General features: G+C 39.7%; 2 protein-coding genes across 7 annotated transcripts; one reads left to right on the forward strand and one right to left on the reverse strand.

Annotated features, from left to right (window-relative positions):
- The first annotated feature begins 462 nt into the window (after window positions 1-462).
- Window positions 463-6407, forward strand: LOC135099636 (peptidyl-prolyl cis-trans isomerase FKBP2-like). 6 transcript variants are annotated; one of them, XR_010268205.1, is made up of 6 exons: window positions 463-673; window positions 3365-3559; window positions 3741-3823; window positions 4304-4420; window positions 4587-4743; window positions 5850-6407. XR_010268205.1 is itself a non-coding variant. In XM_064002026.1 (6 exons), the coding sequence occupies exons 4-5, from the start codon at window positions 4317-4319 to the stop codon at window positions 4729-4731; spliced, it is 249 nt and encodes an 82-aa protein (XP_063858096.1). In that variant the 5' UTR covers window positions 2487-3559; window positions 3741-3823; window positions 3987-4053; window positions 4304-4316; the 3' UTR covers window positions 4732-4743; window positions 5850-6407. The 6 variants fall into 6 exon arrangements, 3 of the variants coding, with proteins under 3 accessions (XP_063858096.1, XP_063858095.1, XP_063858094.1); XR_010268204.1 differs by lacking the exon at window positions 463-673 and adding an exon at window positions 1569-2969 and having other exon boundaries at window positions 3057-3559; XR_010268206.1 differs by lacking the exon at window positions 463-673 and adding an exon at window positions 1625-2969.
- An 8428-nt stretch (window positions 6408-14835) lies between these two features.
- Window positions 14836-16892, reverse strand: LOC135099635 (eukaryotic translation initiation factor 2-alpha kinase 3-like). The gene is made up of 4 exons (XM_064002023.1): window positions 16627-16892; window positions 15900-16085; window positions 15029-15196; window positions 14836-14871 (listed from the first exon to the last, which is right to left on the reverse strand). The coding sequence occupies exons 1-4, from the start codon at window positions 16747-16749 to the stop codon at window positions 14836-14838; spliced, it is 513 nt and encodes a 170-aa protein (XP_063858093.1). The 5' UTR covers window positions 16750-16892.
- Window positions 16893-19305: the final 2413 nt, after the last annotated feature.

Consider the following 19305-nt stretch of genomic DNA (forward strand, 5'->3'; position numbering starts at 1 on the left):
CACTTTAAAACATACAAACTGTTTTTTCAAGCAATGAAAAGTTAGATACAAGCTGAAATAGAGAGACAATAACACAAAAAGTGTTATAATCACAACTTTTAACAGGACCACAAATCATTTTTAAAGTCCACTTATTCCTCTCAACAGGAACGAAAAAACACTTTAAAAATTATAAGCAATATTTAGAAATACAAAAGACGTAATTAGAGCGTGAAATAAAAAACCAAGTTTGTCAAAATACTGTTAAAAAAACACCCTACATTTTCCTCAATCAACACAAAATTGAAGACAGCTCAACACAAGCAACCAAAACACTTCTAAAGCAAATAATTATTTTTATAAACCATAAAAACATGCCATACGAGCAAAATAAAGAAGTTTAGAAAAATAAAAAAAAAAAAAAAAAAAATATTGGAACCCCAGGTTGAAACGTTGGGGGAGGTGGCCAGGCATCATGGCGGCCCTTGCCAGTGGAAGGAATTGGCGCTATTTTGCCTGTTATTCTTCCATCGTAACTAAATGAGGCAATGGCGGATATATCTAGCTAGTGGATATGAAAGCCTAGTCATGTGGCTCCACTTAGTGACGTGTTAGGCTTACAATAAGTGACAAATGAAGCAGATATTGGCGGATATATGGGGAAGGCTGCCTCCACCTCAGCTGATAACATTAGGCAAGTGGATTTTTTCTACGTTTTTCTAATTCTAATGATCAACGTTTTTCTAATTCTAATGATCAACAGAGAATTACCAGCCTTTCTCTGTGTGTCAAGGAGAGCCCACCTGCATGTACTGAATATATGTTTTTAATTAGTCTTTTGTGATTAATCTTTTTAATATATCTGCGCCAATGTAAACTAGTATGTGCTTAGAAGGCTTACCAATGTGTGGTTTGTGGTGGGTTTGGTGCTACTCCAAGGGAACACGTGCTGGAAAAGTCTGGGAACCACTGATATACAAATAACTGAGCGTATTTCAATTCACATAAGTCTCCCATAAAAATTATAATCTGACCTCCGTTTTCTCTCACGAACGTAAACATTATTTATTTATTTTTCTCGCTTCTCTCTCTCTCTCTCTCTCTCTCTCTCTCTCTCTCTCTCTCTCTCTGCGGTCTTTTCAACATTTAATTTATTCTTTGCCTAGAAGTTTATACATAACATTTACATAAGAAGTAAGTAGCAGAAGTAAATGGTCTCCGACGCATAGGAAATTAGTAACAAAATGGTGTTACTGGAGACAGAAGCGTAGACATAACTTAATATATATTACAAGAAAGAGAACTACACGATTAAGACCAAAGAAAACATCACAGTACTTGTAAAAAAATACGCTGAATTTAATAATGCACAGTAAAATAGTAACAGAACAGTGATAGTGAAGATAGAAGAAAAGTATTTGCCCTAGCGGTCTCTTAGTGTATACAAGAACTGTAATGGCGGACAGAAGGGTTCGGTGTCTTCCCTTCCCTTCATTTACACTCAGCCTTCCTCTTCTTCCTCCTCCTCCTCCTCCTGACAGATTAACAACATTTCTGCATTACTGACAGGAGAAACACTTTTAAAAGGCTGTAGTTGAAGTGAGGCAGGTTTTCAAGGGTGTTTTTACAGTTGCAGTGACAGATTAACAACATTTCTGTATTACTGACAGGAGAAACACTTTTAAAAGGCTGTAGTTGAAGTGACATGGGTTTTCAAGGGTGTTTTTACAGTTCCAGTGACAGATTAACAACATTTCTGCATTACTGACAGGAGAAACACGTTTTTAAAAGGCTCTAGTTGAAGTGACAAGGGTTTTCAAGGGTGTTTTTAAGGTTCCAGTGACAGATTAACAACATTTCTGCATTACTGACAGGAGAAACACTTTTAAAGGGTGTAGTTGAAGTGAGGCAGGTTTTCAAGGGTGTTTTTACAGTTCCAGTGACAGATTAACAACATTTCTGCATTACTGACAGGAGAAACACTTTTAAAGGGTGTAGTTGAAGTGACATGGGTTTTCAAGGGTGTTTTTACAGTTGCAGTGACAGATTAACAACATTTCTGCATTACTGACAGGAGAAACACGCTTTTAAAAGGCTGTAGTTGAAGTGATGCAGGTTTTCAAGGGTGTTTTTAAGGTTTCAGTGACAAATTAACTACATTTTTGCGTTACTGACAGCAGAAACACTCTTTTAAAAGGCTCTAGTTGAAGTGATATGGGTTTTCAAGGGTATTTTTACAGTTCCAGTGACAGATTAACATTTCTGCATTACTGACAGGAAAAACACTCTTTTAAAAGGCTGTAGTTGAAGTGACAAGGGTTTGCAAGGGTGTTTTTACAGTTACAGTGACAGATTAACAACATTTCTACATTACTGACATGAGAAACACTTTTAAAAGGCTGTAGTTGAAGTGACAAGGGTTTGCAAGGGTGTTTTTACAGTTACAGTGACAGATTAACAACATTTCTGCATTTTACTACATTTTATCATCTTGCCAATAAATAGTAGCAGCAGCAGCAGCAGGTTGGTGTGGCAACCCAAGAAAATTTGAATTACGCCAGCAAAGATTTGCTTTATTAGTTATGGTTGACCTGTACTTTGGTACACTACTGTAATCTAATTATGTCATGAAATTAGAACACAGTTTTAAGCATTGATGAAATGATTTTTTTGTGTGTCTTATGGCAAAAAGTTCAATTTTTCAGCCCAACCAATGTTGCAGTTTAAGATAAGATAGGCTGTCTTAAACTCCCATCAGTTGTTGAAGTATATATTTAAAGTTATTTTTCTTGTTGACGCAGATAGTAATTGAGGAACACAACACACTGCGTGGAGAGAACCAGGGTGTGGAGTACCCAAAGCTCTCACAGTCCATGGTAGTAGACTCACCCTGCATGTGGAGATCTCCCCAAATGCACATTTGTTATTCCAGAGCTGCAGGACAGAGTACTTGAGGCCATTGGTGAACAGAAAGCTGAGGTTGAACAAAGGTAGTAATCACAGAGTAAAGATTACACTGACATTTGGGACATTGACATTGTTTGTTACCAGTATTATATGGATTCCTTTTATTTCAGCCAAGAATTGATAGCTGCCCAAGGTGTAAGCAACATTCACAATGATGAGGTCATTATGACGTGTGCAATGTGTCCACTGGTCTTGGCCTTCCTGACCAAGGCAGCCAAACAAAGGAAATTCCACGTTATTGTTGCCGAACGTGCCCCTGAACGTGACGCGAGGTGTTTTGTGCGTCTCTTTGACGTCATCGTGTCTGACGTGCAAAGTGCCTAACACAGGGACTGCCACATGTACAGGTGATGGCTTCTTGCAGCTTCCTTTATTTTCTTATGTTCTTATGTTCTCAATACATCTTTTACTTGTGCAGGGTCACCCAATGGCAAAAGCTTTATGTACTGCTGGAATTCAGACAACATTAATTCAAGACTCTGCAGTGTTCCCCATCATGTCATGTGTCAACAAGGTCGTCGCTGGTGCCAAGACAGCGGTGAGCAGCGGAGGCATTGAGACCTTTGTTGGTGCAGCCTCTCTTGCCTCACCACCAAAGTTTTATTCTGTTCCAGTAAGTTTTATTTGTTAGTCATTATCCTGATACCTCTTTCAGTGGGGCAGTATTTGATACATATTTACTGTTGCAAATTGAAAAGGGAAGGTATCACAAAAGTACATACCATTTTATTCTCACAGAAATTCTTGATTCCAGTTTTTGATACATTCCTTTTCCACGTGTTTATTTCATGTAGGTGGATATACATTCCTCCTCTTGAGTGTTGGACGGTCCTTTCTCAAACCTCAACCTGTCTCGTGTGGAGCTAGACACTGTCAGGTCAGTACCTCTATAATATTGAAAATCATGGCATGAATTGTGCATTTTGCTTCTTGTCACAAATCTTCATTTTCAGGTGTATGTGTGCACTCCCACATACAAATTTAGCTTGATGGGCTGTGAAGAAATAAGCCACCAAACCACCACTTATATTACCCCACAGGGAACAAAGTTTTCGCCGTCTGTAAATACTGGGCTGACGAGGGCACCTGCTTCACATGCACTGTGCGGTGAGAGAGAGAGAGAGAGAGAGAGAGAGAGAGAGAGAGAAAGGGAGATGACAGGGGATATGACAAGGGTGACTAAGAGGGGGTCTGGTGGGGATCTTCAAGTGGCACAGGGGACATGACAAGGGTGACTAAGAGGGAGTTAGAGAGTATATATTTAAAGAGAGAGAGGAACCAAGAGAGAGAGAGAGGGGGGGGGTCAAGAGAGAGAGAGAGAGAGAGAGAGAGAATATAACCTAACCTAACCTAACAGGGAAAGCTGGAAGATGGCACAGAATTCGACAGCAGTTACCCTCGAGGACAACCCCTGCCTGACCTTCACGCTGGGGTCAGGTCAGGTCATCCGAGGCTGGGACCAGGAGCTAATTGGGTGAGTAGTGGCAGTAGTGGCAGTGGTGGTGGTGGTGGCAGTGGTGGTGGTGTATATTAGAGAGAGAGATATTATGATGTTCTTTTCCTATATATCTATCTCTATTTGGCCTTCCTTTGTATTCCCTTGTGCTTCTGACGCCTTCACCCCGCCCTGCCCCCCCAAGGATATGCGAGGGGGAAAAGAGGAAGCTTGTCATCCCCTCGGACCTCGGCTATGGAGCTTCATGGGCGCCTCGGAAGATACCTCCCCACACCACGCTGGTCTTCAAGGTGGAACTTGTCAAGATAGAGAGGAAAGAGGAGCTTTGAGGCTAATCTAGGGTGTGTGCGGGTGTGTGCAGGTGTGTGTGGGTGTCTGGTCGAGTGTGTGTGTCTGTGTGTGTGTCTGTGTGTGATTTTTCACTTTCTGTGGAGATTAACGGTATCTGTGTGTGTTTGTGTGTGTCTGTGGAGTTTTAAGGGTGTCTAGAGTGTAATTAAAGGCTCCCTCACCCTTAAGATGTCTAGGGGTGTGTGTGTGTGTGTGTTTATGGCTGGGAGAGGTCTTCAGTGTGTGTGTGTGTGTTTGTGTGTAAGGATGACCAGCATAGCCAAGGGTGCTGGAGAATGGTCAGGAAAAATTTTAAGGGTGTTTATTTGTCACCCTGTTCAGTTTAAGGGTGTTTAATATGGTCAGGAAAAATTTTAAGGGTGTTTCTTTGTCACCCTGTTCAATTTAAGGGTGTTTAATATGGTCAGGAAAAATTTTAAGGGTGTTTTTTGTCACCCTGTTCAGTTTAAGGGTTTAATATGGTCGGGAAAAATTTTAAGGGTGTTTTTTGTCACCCTGTTCAGTTTAAGGGTTTAATATGGTCAGGAAAAATTTTAAGGGTGTTTCTTTGTCATCCTGTTCAGTTTAAGGGTGTTTAATATGGTCAGGAAAAATTTTAAGGGTGTTTTTTGTCACCCTGTTCAGTTTAAGGGTTTAATATGGTCAGGAAAAATTTTAAGGGTGTTTCTTTGTCATCCTGTTCAGTTTAAGGGTGTTTAATATGGTCAGGGAAAATTTTAAGGGTGTTTTTTGTCACCCTGTTCAGTTTAAGGGTGTTTAATATGGTTAGGAAAAATTTTAAGAGAGAGAGAGAGAGAGAGAGAGAGAGAGAGAGAGAGAGAGAGAGAGAGAGAGAGAGAGAGAGAGAGACTGTTTGTGTGTGTGTGTGTGTGTGTGTGTGTGTGTGTGTGTGTGTGTGTTGATGTATCTCAATATTTGTCAGCTTTAAGCACAAACTGTTATCTAGCACTGTGCTTCATCTCCCACTAAAACTTGTGATCCTAAATGCATCAAATGAAAGACCTTTATGTTCTACTTATGAGTGAGATAAATAACTTACTCTATTTATTATACAGTAAAATCCCTCTCATCCGGCATTAAATCTCTTTTATTTCAGTGGAGGTGTTGCACCATCCTGCATGTGCCGGGAGCTTGGTGAACCGTGCCGTCCCACTTCTTGTGATCTCTAAGGTAACAGCTTTAATCCTTGCAAATAAGGAATAAGAGAAAAGAGACACACCAGCCATTTGTACTGTTATGATGTTCCGTCATTTTTTTTCCCTCTTTTATCCTGGAACCATTTTTGCTCATTCATGTTTATAAAAATTATCATACAAAAATGTTGAGGTTAATATGTTTGGTGTAGTTTTTTTGTAACGTGTTATTGTTAATGTGTGTGCTTTGCCTCAGGAAGAATGTCGCAGTATTAGCAGTAATGTTACAGCCAATGGAAGTGTCTGTATTGTGCTTAGGTGGGAGGTTAATTTGATGTATTTTTAGAGTTCTGCAGGATATAGCAAGCCCTCAAAATAAAGAAAATAACTATGGAAAACACTCCTTGTATTTTAAACACCATTGCAGACAAATCTGTAATGAAACAGGAAACCCTACATTCAGGAAACCCTACATGCAGGATATAACAAGCCCTCAAAATAAAGAAAATAACTATGGAAAACACTCCTTTTATTTTAAACACCATTGCAGACAAATCTCTAATGAAACAGGGAACCCTACATTCAGTACTGTGTGGTTGTTGCAGTAACACTGAGCTCAATGCCTTTTGGATGGTTGTACACTAAAAATAATGTAAAAAAAAGCCTGTAAACAACTGTCCCTGCACTACAAACCTTTCATCATAAAATTACACACAAGATACTCAACTAGTGCATCAATGTTCAAGCGGTACCATGAAGATATGATTCTTTGAGCACTGTTTGAAGGTTTTGAGAGGAGTAACAGGACTTAAACAGAAAGAAGCACTACTAATGTTTAAGCTTGTGAATGTTGTTTAGGTGGTCTGTGTAAGGAAGAAACAACACTCTGTGGTGTGGTACTGCTGGTGAATGCCATGGTGGAACACATACAGGAAATGGCCACATCTCTGGTTGCAGGACACAACACCCACTTTATAACCTGTTCCTATGAATAACAGCCATCGATGCCCAGCCATCGTGTCTGTTGTTTCCAGAGGCCAAGGAATGAGGAGGCTGCCCAACCATCATGTCGTTTCCAGGCTGACAGTCCTGCAAAGATGCTATCCAAGACAACACACCCCAATTTTTTCTTACACACAAACACATACATATGGAGATACTGAGAAGTTGATCTGAAGGTGAGATAAATTGGCCCTCAATGGCTTTTGTTGGAGATCAAACCTCTCCCTGGACAGTCCTGGAAATGTGAGTCCACCACCTTTATTGATCAGGCTAAGATGATCACCAAAGCCAGAGTGGATTTCTTTTGGTCTTCACCATCCTGCCACTACACACACACACACACACACACACACATCTCATCCTCAACTTAGTCTTTTAAGATATGCAATAGTAAGTTTACTGTAAAGTGCATTTTATTTGGGTATTTTTGGATTGCACAATATAATACATCAGGTCAGTTACATAATATAGTATTCTTGTATATAATAAACTTTTCTCTGATCTTTAAATAGTAAGAGATATAGATAAAATTCTAAAGGTAATCTGGAAAGTTTTTTTTTGTAATGCCTAGAAGTTTCTCACTCATCAATCATCAATGACAATAGTATCAAATCTTTTTCTTTACAAATCTTACTTTACAAATCTTTTTACTTTACAAATCTGTTTCTACCTTTGAACATGTGTTTGACTATGGTTACATCACCCTCACTCATTTTATCAAACTTTCTTTTCCGTGAACGTGTTTGTGGTCCAGTAAAGTCACTAGGGAAGAATTTCTGTAAGCTCCCAGACCATTTAGATTGTAATACATTCTGTTCCATATCACAACCATCTTGTTTCTTAAGGTAAGGTGGGGCTGACACTGTCTCTGCAGGGGTGACAGGGGGGGGGGGGTGTTAGAGGCTGCCCTGGGGAAGCAAGGGTGTAGAAATGCTGTTAGTCTGTCACTACAGCCTTAAAAACTCCCTTGAAAACCTGTCACTTTAACTACAGCCTTTGAAATGTAGAAATCTTGTTAATCTGTCACTTGAACCTTAAAAACATCCTTGAAAACCCTTACAATTTCAACTAGAGCCTTAAGAATACCCTTAAAAATCCTTATAATTTCAACTACAGCCTTTGGAATGTAGAAATGTTGTTAATCTGTCACTAGAACCTTAAAAACATCCTTAAAACCCTGAAATTTCAACTAGAACCTTAAAAACCCTTATAATTTCAAGTACAGCCTTTGGAATGTAGAAATCTTGTTAATCTGTCACTAGAACCTTAAAAACATTCTTGAAAACCCTGAAATTTCAACTAGAACCTTAAAAACATCCTTAAAAATCCTTATAATTTCAACTACAGCCTTTGGTGTGTAGAAATCTTGTTAATCTGTCACTAGAACCTTAAAAACATCCTTGAAAACCCTGAAATTTCAACTAGAACCTTAAAAACATCCTTAAAAACCCTTATAATTTCAACTACAGCCTTTGGAATGTAGAAATCTTGTTAATCTGTCACTTGAACCTTAAAAACCCTGGAATATCAACTAGAACCTTAAAAACATCCTTAAAAACCCTTTTAATTTCAACTACAGCCTTTGGAATGTAGAAATCTTGTTAATCTGTCACTTGAACCTTAAAAACCCTGAAATTTCAACTAGAACCTTAAAAACATCCTTAAAAATCCTTATAATTTCAACTACAGCCTTTGGTGTGTAGAAATCTTGTTAATCTGTCACTAGAACCTTAAAAACATCCTTGAAAACCCTGAAATTTCAACTAGAACCTTAAAAACATCCTTAAAAACCCTTATAATTTCAACTACAGCCTTTGGAATGTAGAAATCTTGTTAATCTGTCACTTGAACCTTAAAAACCCTGGAATATCAACTAGAACCTTAAAAACATCCTTAAAAACCCTTTTAATTTCAACTACAGCCTTTGGAATGTAGAAATCTTGTTAATCTGTCACTAGAACCTTAAAAACATCCTTGAAAACCGTGAAATTTCAACTAGAACCTTAAAAACATCCTTAAAAACCCTTATAATTTCAACTACTTCCTGCAGAATTGGAGTCCCGTGCTGGCTGGTCCCCCCCCCCCCCGCGGTCTGTCTGTAAAGGGTTGCCAGTTTTCACCAGTGCCTTTAACACACCTCCCTGTCATCTTTTCTCATAATTATCGTCTTGTCTCCCTCCTTAAATTTCTGTTCCTCCTTTCTCTGGGCCAATGTTGAAAAAAATATTGCGACATTAAACAAGGAAGGGTCACTACAGAGGTGTTTATGTAATTAACACACCTAATCTCTTTTTTCCTTATTAAAGTGGCGTCTCTCTTCTAACATTAGTGTTATTTCCATTGTTTTTGATATTTTCATTATTGTGAGTGTCGCTTTAAGTCCTCCCTGGTCAATGTTTACAAAATATATTGGCTTTATAACGGAGCTGGACGAAATACCACTTTTTCAATGCTACGCCATTCTTTTCTTCTATTTAACATTTGAACTTCCGGAGACAAAACATGCTATTATCCAGGAAATAACCATGAAATATAAATATCTTCAATAAATAACCAGAATAAGGAGTTTCAATTTATATTAAAAAGTTTCTGATACCTTAAAAGATCGCCCTTTTAAATACTTCGATCCTCTTACACTCAATTCTGTCATCTATTGTTTTAATGTCACTTATATTTATTTTCAGCTCCAAATGAAGTGAATGTTTTCGTACCAACGTCTTTTCCTATTTCATCGCTCAGTCTAAATGTTTTGGTACAAATATATTAGCGTATAGGGGTTATTTTCCTAATATTTGTATCTGATTACATGTATAATAATGCAGTAAGCGACATGTATTCATCTCAGGTAGTAAACTTGATATACCGTAGTGAAATAGTATTCGTCTTTTATGTAAACACACCGGATTGTGTTAAAATATTACGAAAATCAGCAAAATTCTAGTATTTCGTTCAAAATTTACGTTCAGAGGCCGGTTATAAACAATGTAGCTTTTAATAGACATCTTAGGCAAACCTGTGTTTTCTTAAATATTATATTGCAAAACTTTTCCGAACAGTGACTCCATTTTTTTGAATATTGATAAACTAAAAAAATGAAATCGGTTGAAACATAATGCAACACTATACATTTGATGATGTCATTGTTAATACTATAAAATTTACAATTTCTAAGCAGGAACAACGTTTTTTAGACACTGAAAGGCATCATTTGGTATGCATTAAAAAGTTACATAATTCCTAGGCAATAAAAAGATAGGCACATTTTTGTTGCTTGGAAATTAATACGAAAAGATATAATTTTGGTAATGTATTGCATTTAAATTTACCCCCCCACTTGACCTCCCCATCACCTCCCAGTCCTTTTACTCCTCCCCATCCCCTCATTCACTCTCCTACCCCCCAAACCCAAAGGGACCCCACCCACCCCTTCCAGCTTTTAGGGGGGACTTCGCTTTTCGGAAATAGATTTTTTCAAATATCTCTTTCGTGTCTCAAGGAATTTTGACAAAATCTTGATAAATGATTGTGAATTGATAGTTTCTAAATATTTATTGTGTTTGAGCAGCCAAATGATCGTGAAATAAAGTGAAATATTACAAAAATCTTGCTCAGAATGCTGGAAATTGTACCATTCAGTTCATTTCGTGACTATTCGGGGTAAATATAGAATATAAGCTGTGGATTAGTGATTGCACATGGCTAATGCAATGCTGGCCACGTCTTGCCACCTGAACAACATTACTACAATGTCTGGTGTACATGATAAGTGTACAGCTTCATCTACACCTTCACGGCTTGTAACCTGACCAATATAACCGTCTCTTCAAGTATCTACAGTACTTCCATTGACTTAGTAATTGCATTCCTTCCATTCACCGCTGTACCAGGATGATAAATTCAGTGTGTATGGTGAGCCAGCAGCGGCCAGCGGGGGAAGGGCAGGGCAGGGTGAGGCAGAGGGTAGCCAAGCCTTGTTGACCACCACACTATTGGCCATCTTGGTACTCTCTGCTCTAAGTCTTTGCCTGACTGCTCTATTCCATCCCACTATTAAAGCCTTACTGTTCTCTACCATCAGAAAGTTATCAATTCGTTTCATAAGAAGAGTTCGTTGATAATTCTAGTGCAGATGACAGCACTTTATACCGAATTAGCGCGTGTGAAAGAAAGAAAGGAACTATAATCTCCTTTTTGTAGATAGGTATAAGTATAGCATGTTTTAGACGCTGGGGAAACATATTATTTGTAATGGATTGATTAAATAGTATAGATAACGGTTAGGTTATTTGGTATTTGTTTATTTTAATGATACAGATATCTCACATTTACATTTTTTTTTTTTTTTGTTTTCCAATGAATTTATGATATGAATGACATGTTGTGGGCTTATTGCAAGCACTGCCATAGATGTAGGATAGTTATCGCCAAGGAGAATTAAAGGGCTTATAGTATGTGGCCGAATATTTTGGAATTTTATTGTGGAATATTTATGTAATGACGACTAAATGTTTCAGTACACCACAGAAGAAAAAAAAAAGCTCCTGCTTACCAAACGCATCCTAAACATGAAACAGAGAGAGGGAAAAAAAGGAAAAAAAAATATAGGGGAAAAAAAAGATGGGTATTCCTTAAATACTTAAATAGTGTATGTGTTCGCCTCACAGTTTCGTGGCGACGGCTTGTGTACACTTCACATTTGTAGATTTGCATGTTTACTTGGGGAGATCAACTAAACGACAATATTTAATCTTCTCGATTTTTTATTACAAGTAACTATTTACCTAATGTTCATATCAGTGCAAAAAAAAATTGTAGATAAAGACGAAGCCAGAGCCAAAAACATCGATTACCATTCTCATCTGTCAAAATATACAACACATATTCCCTCACAAAACTATGAAAAAAACACCTAATAAAATATAAAAAGTATAACAATCTACAAAAATAAGTGACAAGACGTCCTGAAACATTGTAAATAAAACAAATATTTAAACCGCCAGCCATCGTCCATCTTGTCACAGGGAGTGGCAGTGAAGGCGGACCCAGATTTTTGTGTGTTTTCTGTGTACCCACGCCTACCAAGTACTCATCAGGGTCCCCATATGACTTAAACCTCCCCTGGTTGGTGATACAGAAGGCGGAGTGACTGCCACAGACTCCAGGATGAAAGACTGAAATACAAGCTGACCTGGTAAACGAAGGAAGATAAGATGCCTTTTTTTTTTTTTTTTTTTTTTTTTTTTTAGGAAATTTAAACACAAGTGACAAGGAAAACTATAGCATGGCGAACACTCTTGAAAACCACAGTAACTTCAAGTACAGCCTTTTAAATACAGGTAGCAGGGTTCTCAAGGGTGTTTCTCCTGTCAGTAATGCAGAAATATTGTTAATCTGTCACAGGAACCTTAAAAACACCCTTGAAAACCACTGTAACTTTAACTACAGCCTTTTAAATACAGGTAGCAGGGTTCTCAAGGGTGTTTCTCCTGTCAGTAATGCAGAAATATTGTTAATCTGTCACAGGAACCTTGAAAACCACTGTAACTTTAACTACAGCCTTTTAAATACAGGTAGCAGGGTTCTCAAGGGTGTTTCTCCTGTCAGTAATGCAGAAATGTTGTTAATCTGTCACTAGAACCTTAAAAACATCCTTGAAAACCACAGTAACTTTAACTACAGCCTTTTAAATACAGGTAGCAGGTTTCACAAGGGTGTTTCTCCTGTCAGTAATGCAGAAATATTGTTAATCTGTCACTAGAACCTTAAAAACACCCTTGAAAACCACAGTAACTTCAAGTACAGCCTTTTAAATACAGGTAGCAGGGTTCTCAAGGGTGTTTCTCCTGTCAGTAATGCAGAAATATTGTTAATCTGTCACAGTAACCTTAAAAACACCCTTGAAAACCACAGTAACTTCAAGTACAGCCTTTTAAATACAGGTAGCAGGGTTCTCAAGGGTGTTTCTCCTGTCAGTAATGCAGAAATATTGTTAATCTGTCACAGGAACCTTAAAAACACCCTTGAAAACCACTGTAACTTTAACTACAGCCTTTTAAATACAGGTAGCAGGGTTCTCAAGGGTGTTTCTCCTGTCAGTAATGCAGAAATATTGTTAATCTGTCACAGGAACCTTGAAAACCACTGTAACTTTAACTACAGCCTTTTAAATACAGGTAGCAGGGTTCTCAAGGGTGTTTCTCCTGTCAGTAATGCAGAAATGTTGTTAATCTGTCACTAGAACCTTAAAAACATCCTTGAAAACCACAGTAACTTTAACTACAGCCTTTTAAATACAGGTAGCAGGTTTCACAAGGGTGTTTCTCCTGTCAGTAATGCAGAAATATTGTTAATCTGTCACTAGAACCTTAAAAACACCCTTGAAAACCACAGTAACTTCAAGTACAGCCTTTTAAATACAGGTAGCAGGGTTCTCAAGGGTGTTTCTCCTGTCAGTAATGCAGAAATATTGTTAATCTGTCACAGTAACCTTAAAAACACCCTTGAAAACCACAGTAACTTCAAGTACAGCCTTTTAAATACAGGTAGCAGGGTTCTCAAGGGTGTTTCTCCTGTCAGTAATGCAGAAATATTGTTAATCTGTCACAGGAACCTTAAAAACACCCTTGAAAACCACTGTAACTTTAACTACAGCCTTTTAAATACAGGTAGCAGGGTTCTCAAGGGTGTTTCTCCTGTCAGTAATGCAGAAATGTTGTTAATCTGTCACTAGAACCTTAAAAACATCCTTGAAAACCACAGTAACTTTAACTACAGCCTTTTAAATACAGGTAGCAGGTTTCACAAGGGTGTTTCTCCTGTCAGTAATGCAGAAATATTGTTAATCTGTCACTAGAACCTTAAAAACACCCTTGAAAACCACAGTAACTTCAAGTACAGCCTTTTAAATACAGGTAGCAGGGTTCTCAAGGGTGTTTCTCCTGTCAGTAATGCAGAAATATTGTTAATCTGTCACAGTAACCTTAAAAACACCCTTGAAAACCACAGTAACTTCAAGTACAGCCTTTTAAATACAGGTAGCAGGGTTCTCAAGGGTGTTTCTCCTGTTCCACTCATACTGCTCTTCTAGACAGGGTGGAATCAAAAGCTTTTCGTCTCATCAACTCCTCTCCTCTAACTGACTGTCTTCAGCCTCTCTCTCACCGCCACAATGTTGCATATCTAGCTGTCTTTTACCGCTATTTTCATGCTAACTGCTCTTCTGATCTTGCTAACTGCATGCCTCCCCTCCTTCCGCGGCCTCGCTGCACAAGACTTTCTTCTTTCTCTCACCCCTATTCTGTCCACCTCTCTAACGCAAGAGTTAACCAGTATTCTCAATCATTCATCCCTTTCTCTGGTAAACTCTGGAACTCCCTGCCTGCTTCTGTATTTCCACCTTCCTATGACTTGAATTCCTTCAAGAGGGAGGTTTCAAGACACTTATCCACCAATTTTTGACCACTTCTTTGACCCTTTTATAGGACTGGCATTTCAGTGGGCATTTTTTTTATTAGATTTTTGTTGCCCTTGGCCAGTGTCCTTCCTACATAAAAAAAAAATAAATAAATAAAAAAATAAACAAGAAAATAACAATAAATCTAACTGCATGCCAGGCAGGATAAATAAATAACACAAAAAATAAACAACAAAATAAGAAAAACTTAAAAAAAAAATAAATAAAAAAAATAAATAAATAAAACTACCAATTTATATATGAGTCCAGCAATCACAAACACAGGACAACTAAAAGTACACTGAATATTGAATATTAAATATGTATTGCATTTATGTCTTTATATATTTATTGAACTAAACATCACTAAACAGAACCAGAGGGAGAGAAAGCTACTATACGGTGAGTACAGCAGTGATATCTGTGAGTCAACGTCACTGGTTCGCATAACAACACGCATCAAGGCACAGAAAGGTGAGGACAAGTTGCTGTTCTCACGCATCAAGGCACAGAAAGGTGAGGACAAGTTGCTGTTCTCACGCATCAAGGCACAGAAAGGTGAGGACAAGTTGCTGTTCTCACGCATCAAGGCACAGAAAGGTGAGGACAAGTTGCTGTTTTCAAAAAGTTACATAAAAAACACAAACAAAACAGCTTCACCTCACCAATTCCTCCCATCTGTCTCACCTCATCAGGGAAGTTGTCCTCAAACTTTGGAGGGAAGAGCAGCTCCTCCTTGAGCCGCGTCATGACGGCCAGGCGCTCCATGCCCGTCCCAAAGGGCACCAGCATCTCAAAGAACACCAGGCCCAGTGAGTAGACGTCCACCTTGTAGTCGTACACCTGCCCACTCACCTGACAATAAGAGAGGTGACTGTGTGTGGTGTGGTTAGGTTAGGTTAGGTTAGGTTAGTTTACATATTCTTAGGTTAGGTTAGGTTACGTTAGGTTACGTTACGTTAGTTTAGGTTAGGTTAGGTTAGGTTACGTTAAGTTACGTTACGTTAGTTTACATATTCTTAGGTTAATTTTGACTTGGTTTAGATCAGTTTTGGTTTAAGTTAGTTAGATTAGGTTAGGTTAGGTTAGGTTAGTTTACATATTCTTAGGTTAGGTTAGGTTACGTTAGGTTACGTTACGTTAGTTTAGGTTAGGTTAGGTTAGGTTAGGTTAGGTTAGGTTACGTTAGGTTACATTACGTTAGTTTACATATTCTTAGGTTAATTTTGAATTGGTTTAGATCAGTTTTGGTTTAAGTTAGTTAGATTAGGTTAGGTTACGTTAGTTCACATATTCTTAGGTTAATTTTGACTTGGTTTAGATCAGTTTTGGTTTAAGTTAGTTAGATTAGGTTAGGTTAGATTAAGTTAGGTTAGTTTACATATTCTTAGGTTAATTTTGATTTGGTTTAGGTCAGTTTAGGCTGAAGTTAGTTTAGTTTAGGTTTGGTTAGATCAGGTTAGGTTTGGTTAGGGTAATTTAAGTTTAGTTAGGTTAGTTTAGATTTGGTGAGGTTAGTTTAGGTTAATGCAGGTTAGGTTAGACTAGTACCACATACCTGCTCTGGACTCATGTGGAGGCGAATCCCACCACGATGAGTATGCGTGTGTTCAGCGGGGAACCTCTGCAGGTGTGTGGCAGGCGTGTAGGCAGCCTGCTGCTCCTCCTCCTCCGCGATGGTGGTGACCAGGCTGAAGTCACCCACCTTCACTTTGCCCTCCAGGGAGATGATGATGTTGGAGGGCTGCACGAGAGACACAGAGAGAGAGAGAGAGAGAGAGAGAGAGAGAGAGAGAGAGAGAGAGAGAGAGAGAGAATTAGTTACAGAGATAAGGAGGGAGAGAAAGATATTGCAAGCCTGTGGGGAGGACAGGAGGAGAGGAGTTTGTAATGGAGGCAGGGAAGGAGGGAGAGGGAGGGAAAGAAACAGAATAAAACAACTATATCAACCAAAAAAAAATATATATATATACATAAAACCAAAACAAATAAAAGAAAGAAAAATCACTCACTCACAACACACACACACACACACATACAAATAAATAAATACATAAAATGAATAAATAAATAAATAAATAAATAAACGATCAATTCTAACCACCTACAACACTACCAACACACACCCCATAGCTCATCTTAAGATCGCGATGCATAAGATGATTATCACGTACATATTCCACTGCATTGGTTATATCACTGAACATATCCACCACCACCTTAATGTCCCTCTGTGAATTCTGCACCAGCCAATCACACAAGCTTTCCTTCTGACACAACTCCACCTGGATGTAGAGGAAGGTGCGAGGAACAGACTGAGGCTTCATCACCGCTTTCTGCACCCCATCCCTAAGTTTATCAGCCGTGGTGGTGCTCAGACTCAGTGTGCGGGGTCTCTCTCCCTTCATCTGGTTGCCTGCTGGCTAGCTTCCCACTCTCCGTCTCTTCTTGGGTTCCTCTGTAGTGTTTGTTGTGTCTGTGTCCTGTTCTGCGTGGCTTTGCTTGCTGTAGGAGTCTTCAAACACGATGGAGTGGCTTGTGGACTGGTTCTGGCTACAGTTTGATAGTTTCTCCCATGACTCATGACTGTGTGTCTCTTCGGTGTCTCGTAACACACACACACGTACACACACACACACCCTGAAACGTCTCTCAATGTCTCTGTCTGTCTCTTTCTCTCTCTATCTCTGTCAGTCTACCCCTGTCTCTGTCTGTCTCTCTGTCTGTCTAACCCTGCCTCTGTCTCTATCTATCTCTCTCTCTCTGTCTGTCTCTCTCTCTCTTTCTCTCTCTATCTCTGTCAGTCTATCCCTGTCTCTGTCTGTCTGTCTGTCTGTCTGTCTAACCCTGCCTCTGTCTCTATCTATCTCTCTCTCTCTGTCAATGTATGTCTCTCTCTCTCTCTGTCTGTCTCTCTCTCTCTCTTTCTCTCTGTCTGCATCTCTGTCAGTCTATCCCTCTCTCTCTCTGCATCTCTGTCAGTCTATCCCTCCCACTCTCTCTCTGTCTGTCTTTCTGTCTGTCTGTGTCACAAATACTCCCACATAGACACACTCACTTGGTTGGCAGGTTGATCCTCTTGACAGCATCACTCATTGTCATCCAACTTGTTCCATACCTGACACACGACGCCAAACCTGCCCCGCCCCAGATGCTGCACCAGCTCAAAGTCCGTCAGGTGCCTGCAGTAGGGACAGGTGGTGGTGGTGGTGGTGGTAGTGGTAGGGTGGGCTGTATTCTTAAGACTTCTGCCAACACCACTACTTTCAAAAGGCTGTAGTTGAAGTGTCACAGGTTTTTAAGGGTGTTTTTATGGTAATAATGTTAGAGTTACAAGGTTTCTATGTTATTAACACGAGAAACACTACTTTTAAAAGGCTCTAGTTGAAGTGACACAGGTTTCAAGAGTGTTTTTATGGTTGTAATGGTAGATTAACAAGGTTTCTACATTATTAACAGGAGAAATGCTCTTGAGAAAATGGCTACCTGTTTTCAAAAGGCTCTAGTTGAACTGACATGGGTTTTAAAGGTGTTTTTTATGATTATAGTGACAGATTAACAAGAAAATTAATAATAATAATAATAATAATAATAATAATAATAATAATAATAATAATAATAATAATGAACTCTGGTATCTACAGTCAGCCGCGCCCTCCTCACCTCAACTGTGTGTGTGTGTGTGTGTGTGTGTGTGTGTGTGTGTGTGTGTGTGTCTATCGCTTAGGGAGTAGAGAGCATTATGGAGAGGGAGAGGGAGATGAGTGGCTCAAAGATTGATCCTCCTCCTCCTCCTCCTCCTCCTCCTCTTCCTCCTCTTCCTCCTCTTCATCATCCTCCTCTTCCTCCTCCTCCTTCTCTTCCTCCTCCTCCTCCTCCTCCTCCTCCTCTTCTTCCTCTTCTTCTTCCTCCTCCTCTTCATATTCCTCCTCTTCCTCCTCCTCCTCCTCCTTCTCTTCCTCCTCCTCCTCCTCCTCCTCCTCCTCCTCCTCCTCTCCCTTTTGATCCTCTCCCCTCTTCCTTCTCTCTCTCTCTCTCTCTCTCTCTCTCTCTCTCTCTCTCTCTCTCTCTCTCTCTCTCTCTCTCTCTCTCTCTCTCTCTCTCTCTCTCTGTGTGTGTGTGTTTGTGTGTGAGGCGTCAGTATGGGTGAAGAGAGCGTTAAGGTGCATACACACTGCGCTGATATTCGTCAGAAGGAAATCTGCGTCAGATAGGTGTGTCTAAAAGGTTGTACAACTCTTCTTTTGTCACCCTAAAGTATATACATAACCTTCCTGTGACAGTAGGTGGGGAAATAGGTGATGAAACTAGCCCAAACTATCCCTTTCGGCGTTTATCACATTTGTTTGAGTTTTTTCTCCAGAAGTAGCAAGCGCTATAGCTATTGCTACTAACTGCTCCTCTTCTTCATCGAGTTCATTTAACATATTTTCATTCATTTTCAATTTTTACAACACAAAATTGGAGGATAAGAAAGAAAGAACGTGCTCACTCCACAATAAAATAAAATCTTTCTGACGTAACATGCATCAGTTAATTAAAAACGTGGTCGCCCCCCCCCTCCCCCAGGCCAGCACACCAAGCAACCCTCAGGGTCCAAGGCGCCCCTCAAGACACCAGCAGGAGGGGGGCGCCGCGCCTCTGTCAGGACTAGTTTAGTTAAATGCACTATTTTAATATTGAGGGAGGGGGTGAGGGGATGCGCCGACGGAGAGGGGGGAGGCAGCCAGGAGCCCCCCCTCCCTGCCGCACCCCACACCCCCTCTCCTCGCGGGGGTGGCGCCAGTGCCAGCCCCCCCGCCCCCCCCCCCCAGGGGATCGTTTCAGGTCAGGTGGTTAAACACTACCGTCTATCCAGTGGCCCTTGTAGGCTCTCTCTCTCTCTCTCTCTCTCTCTCTCTCTCTCTCTCTCTCTCTCTCTCTCTCTCTCTCTCTCTCTCTCTCTCTCTCTCTCTCTCTGTGAT

The sequence above is a fragment of the Scylla paramamosain genome, unplaced genomic scaffold (genome assembly GCF_035594125.1).
Source record: "Scylla paramamosain isolate STU-SP2022 unplaced genomic scaffold, ASM3559412v1 Contig161, whole genome shotgun sequence".
Lineage (NCBI taxonomy): Eukaryota > Metazoa > Arthropoda > Malacostraca > Decapoda > Portunidae > Scylla > Scylla paramamosain.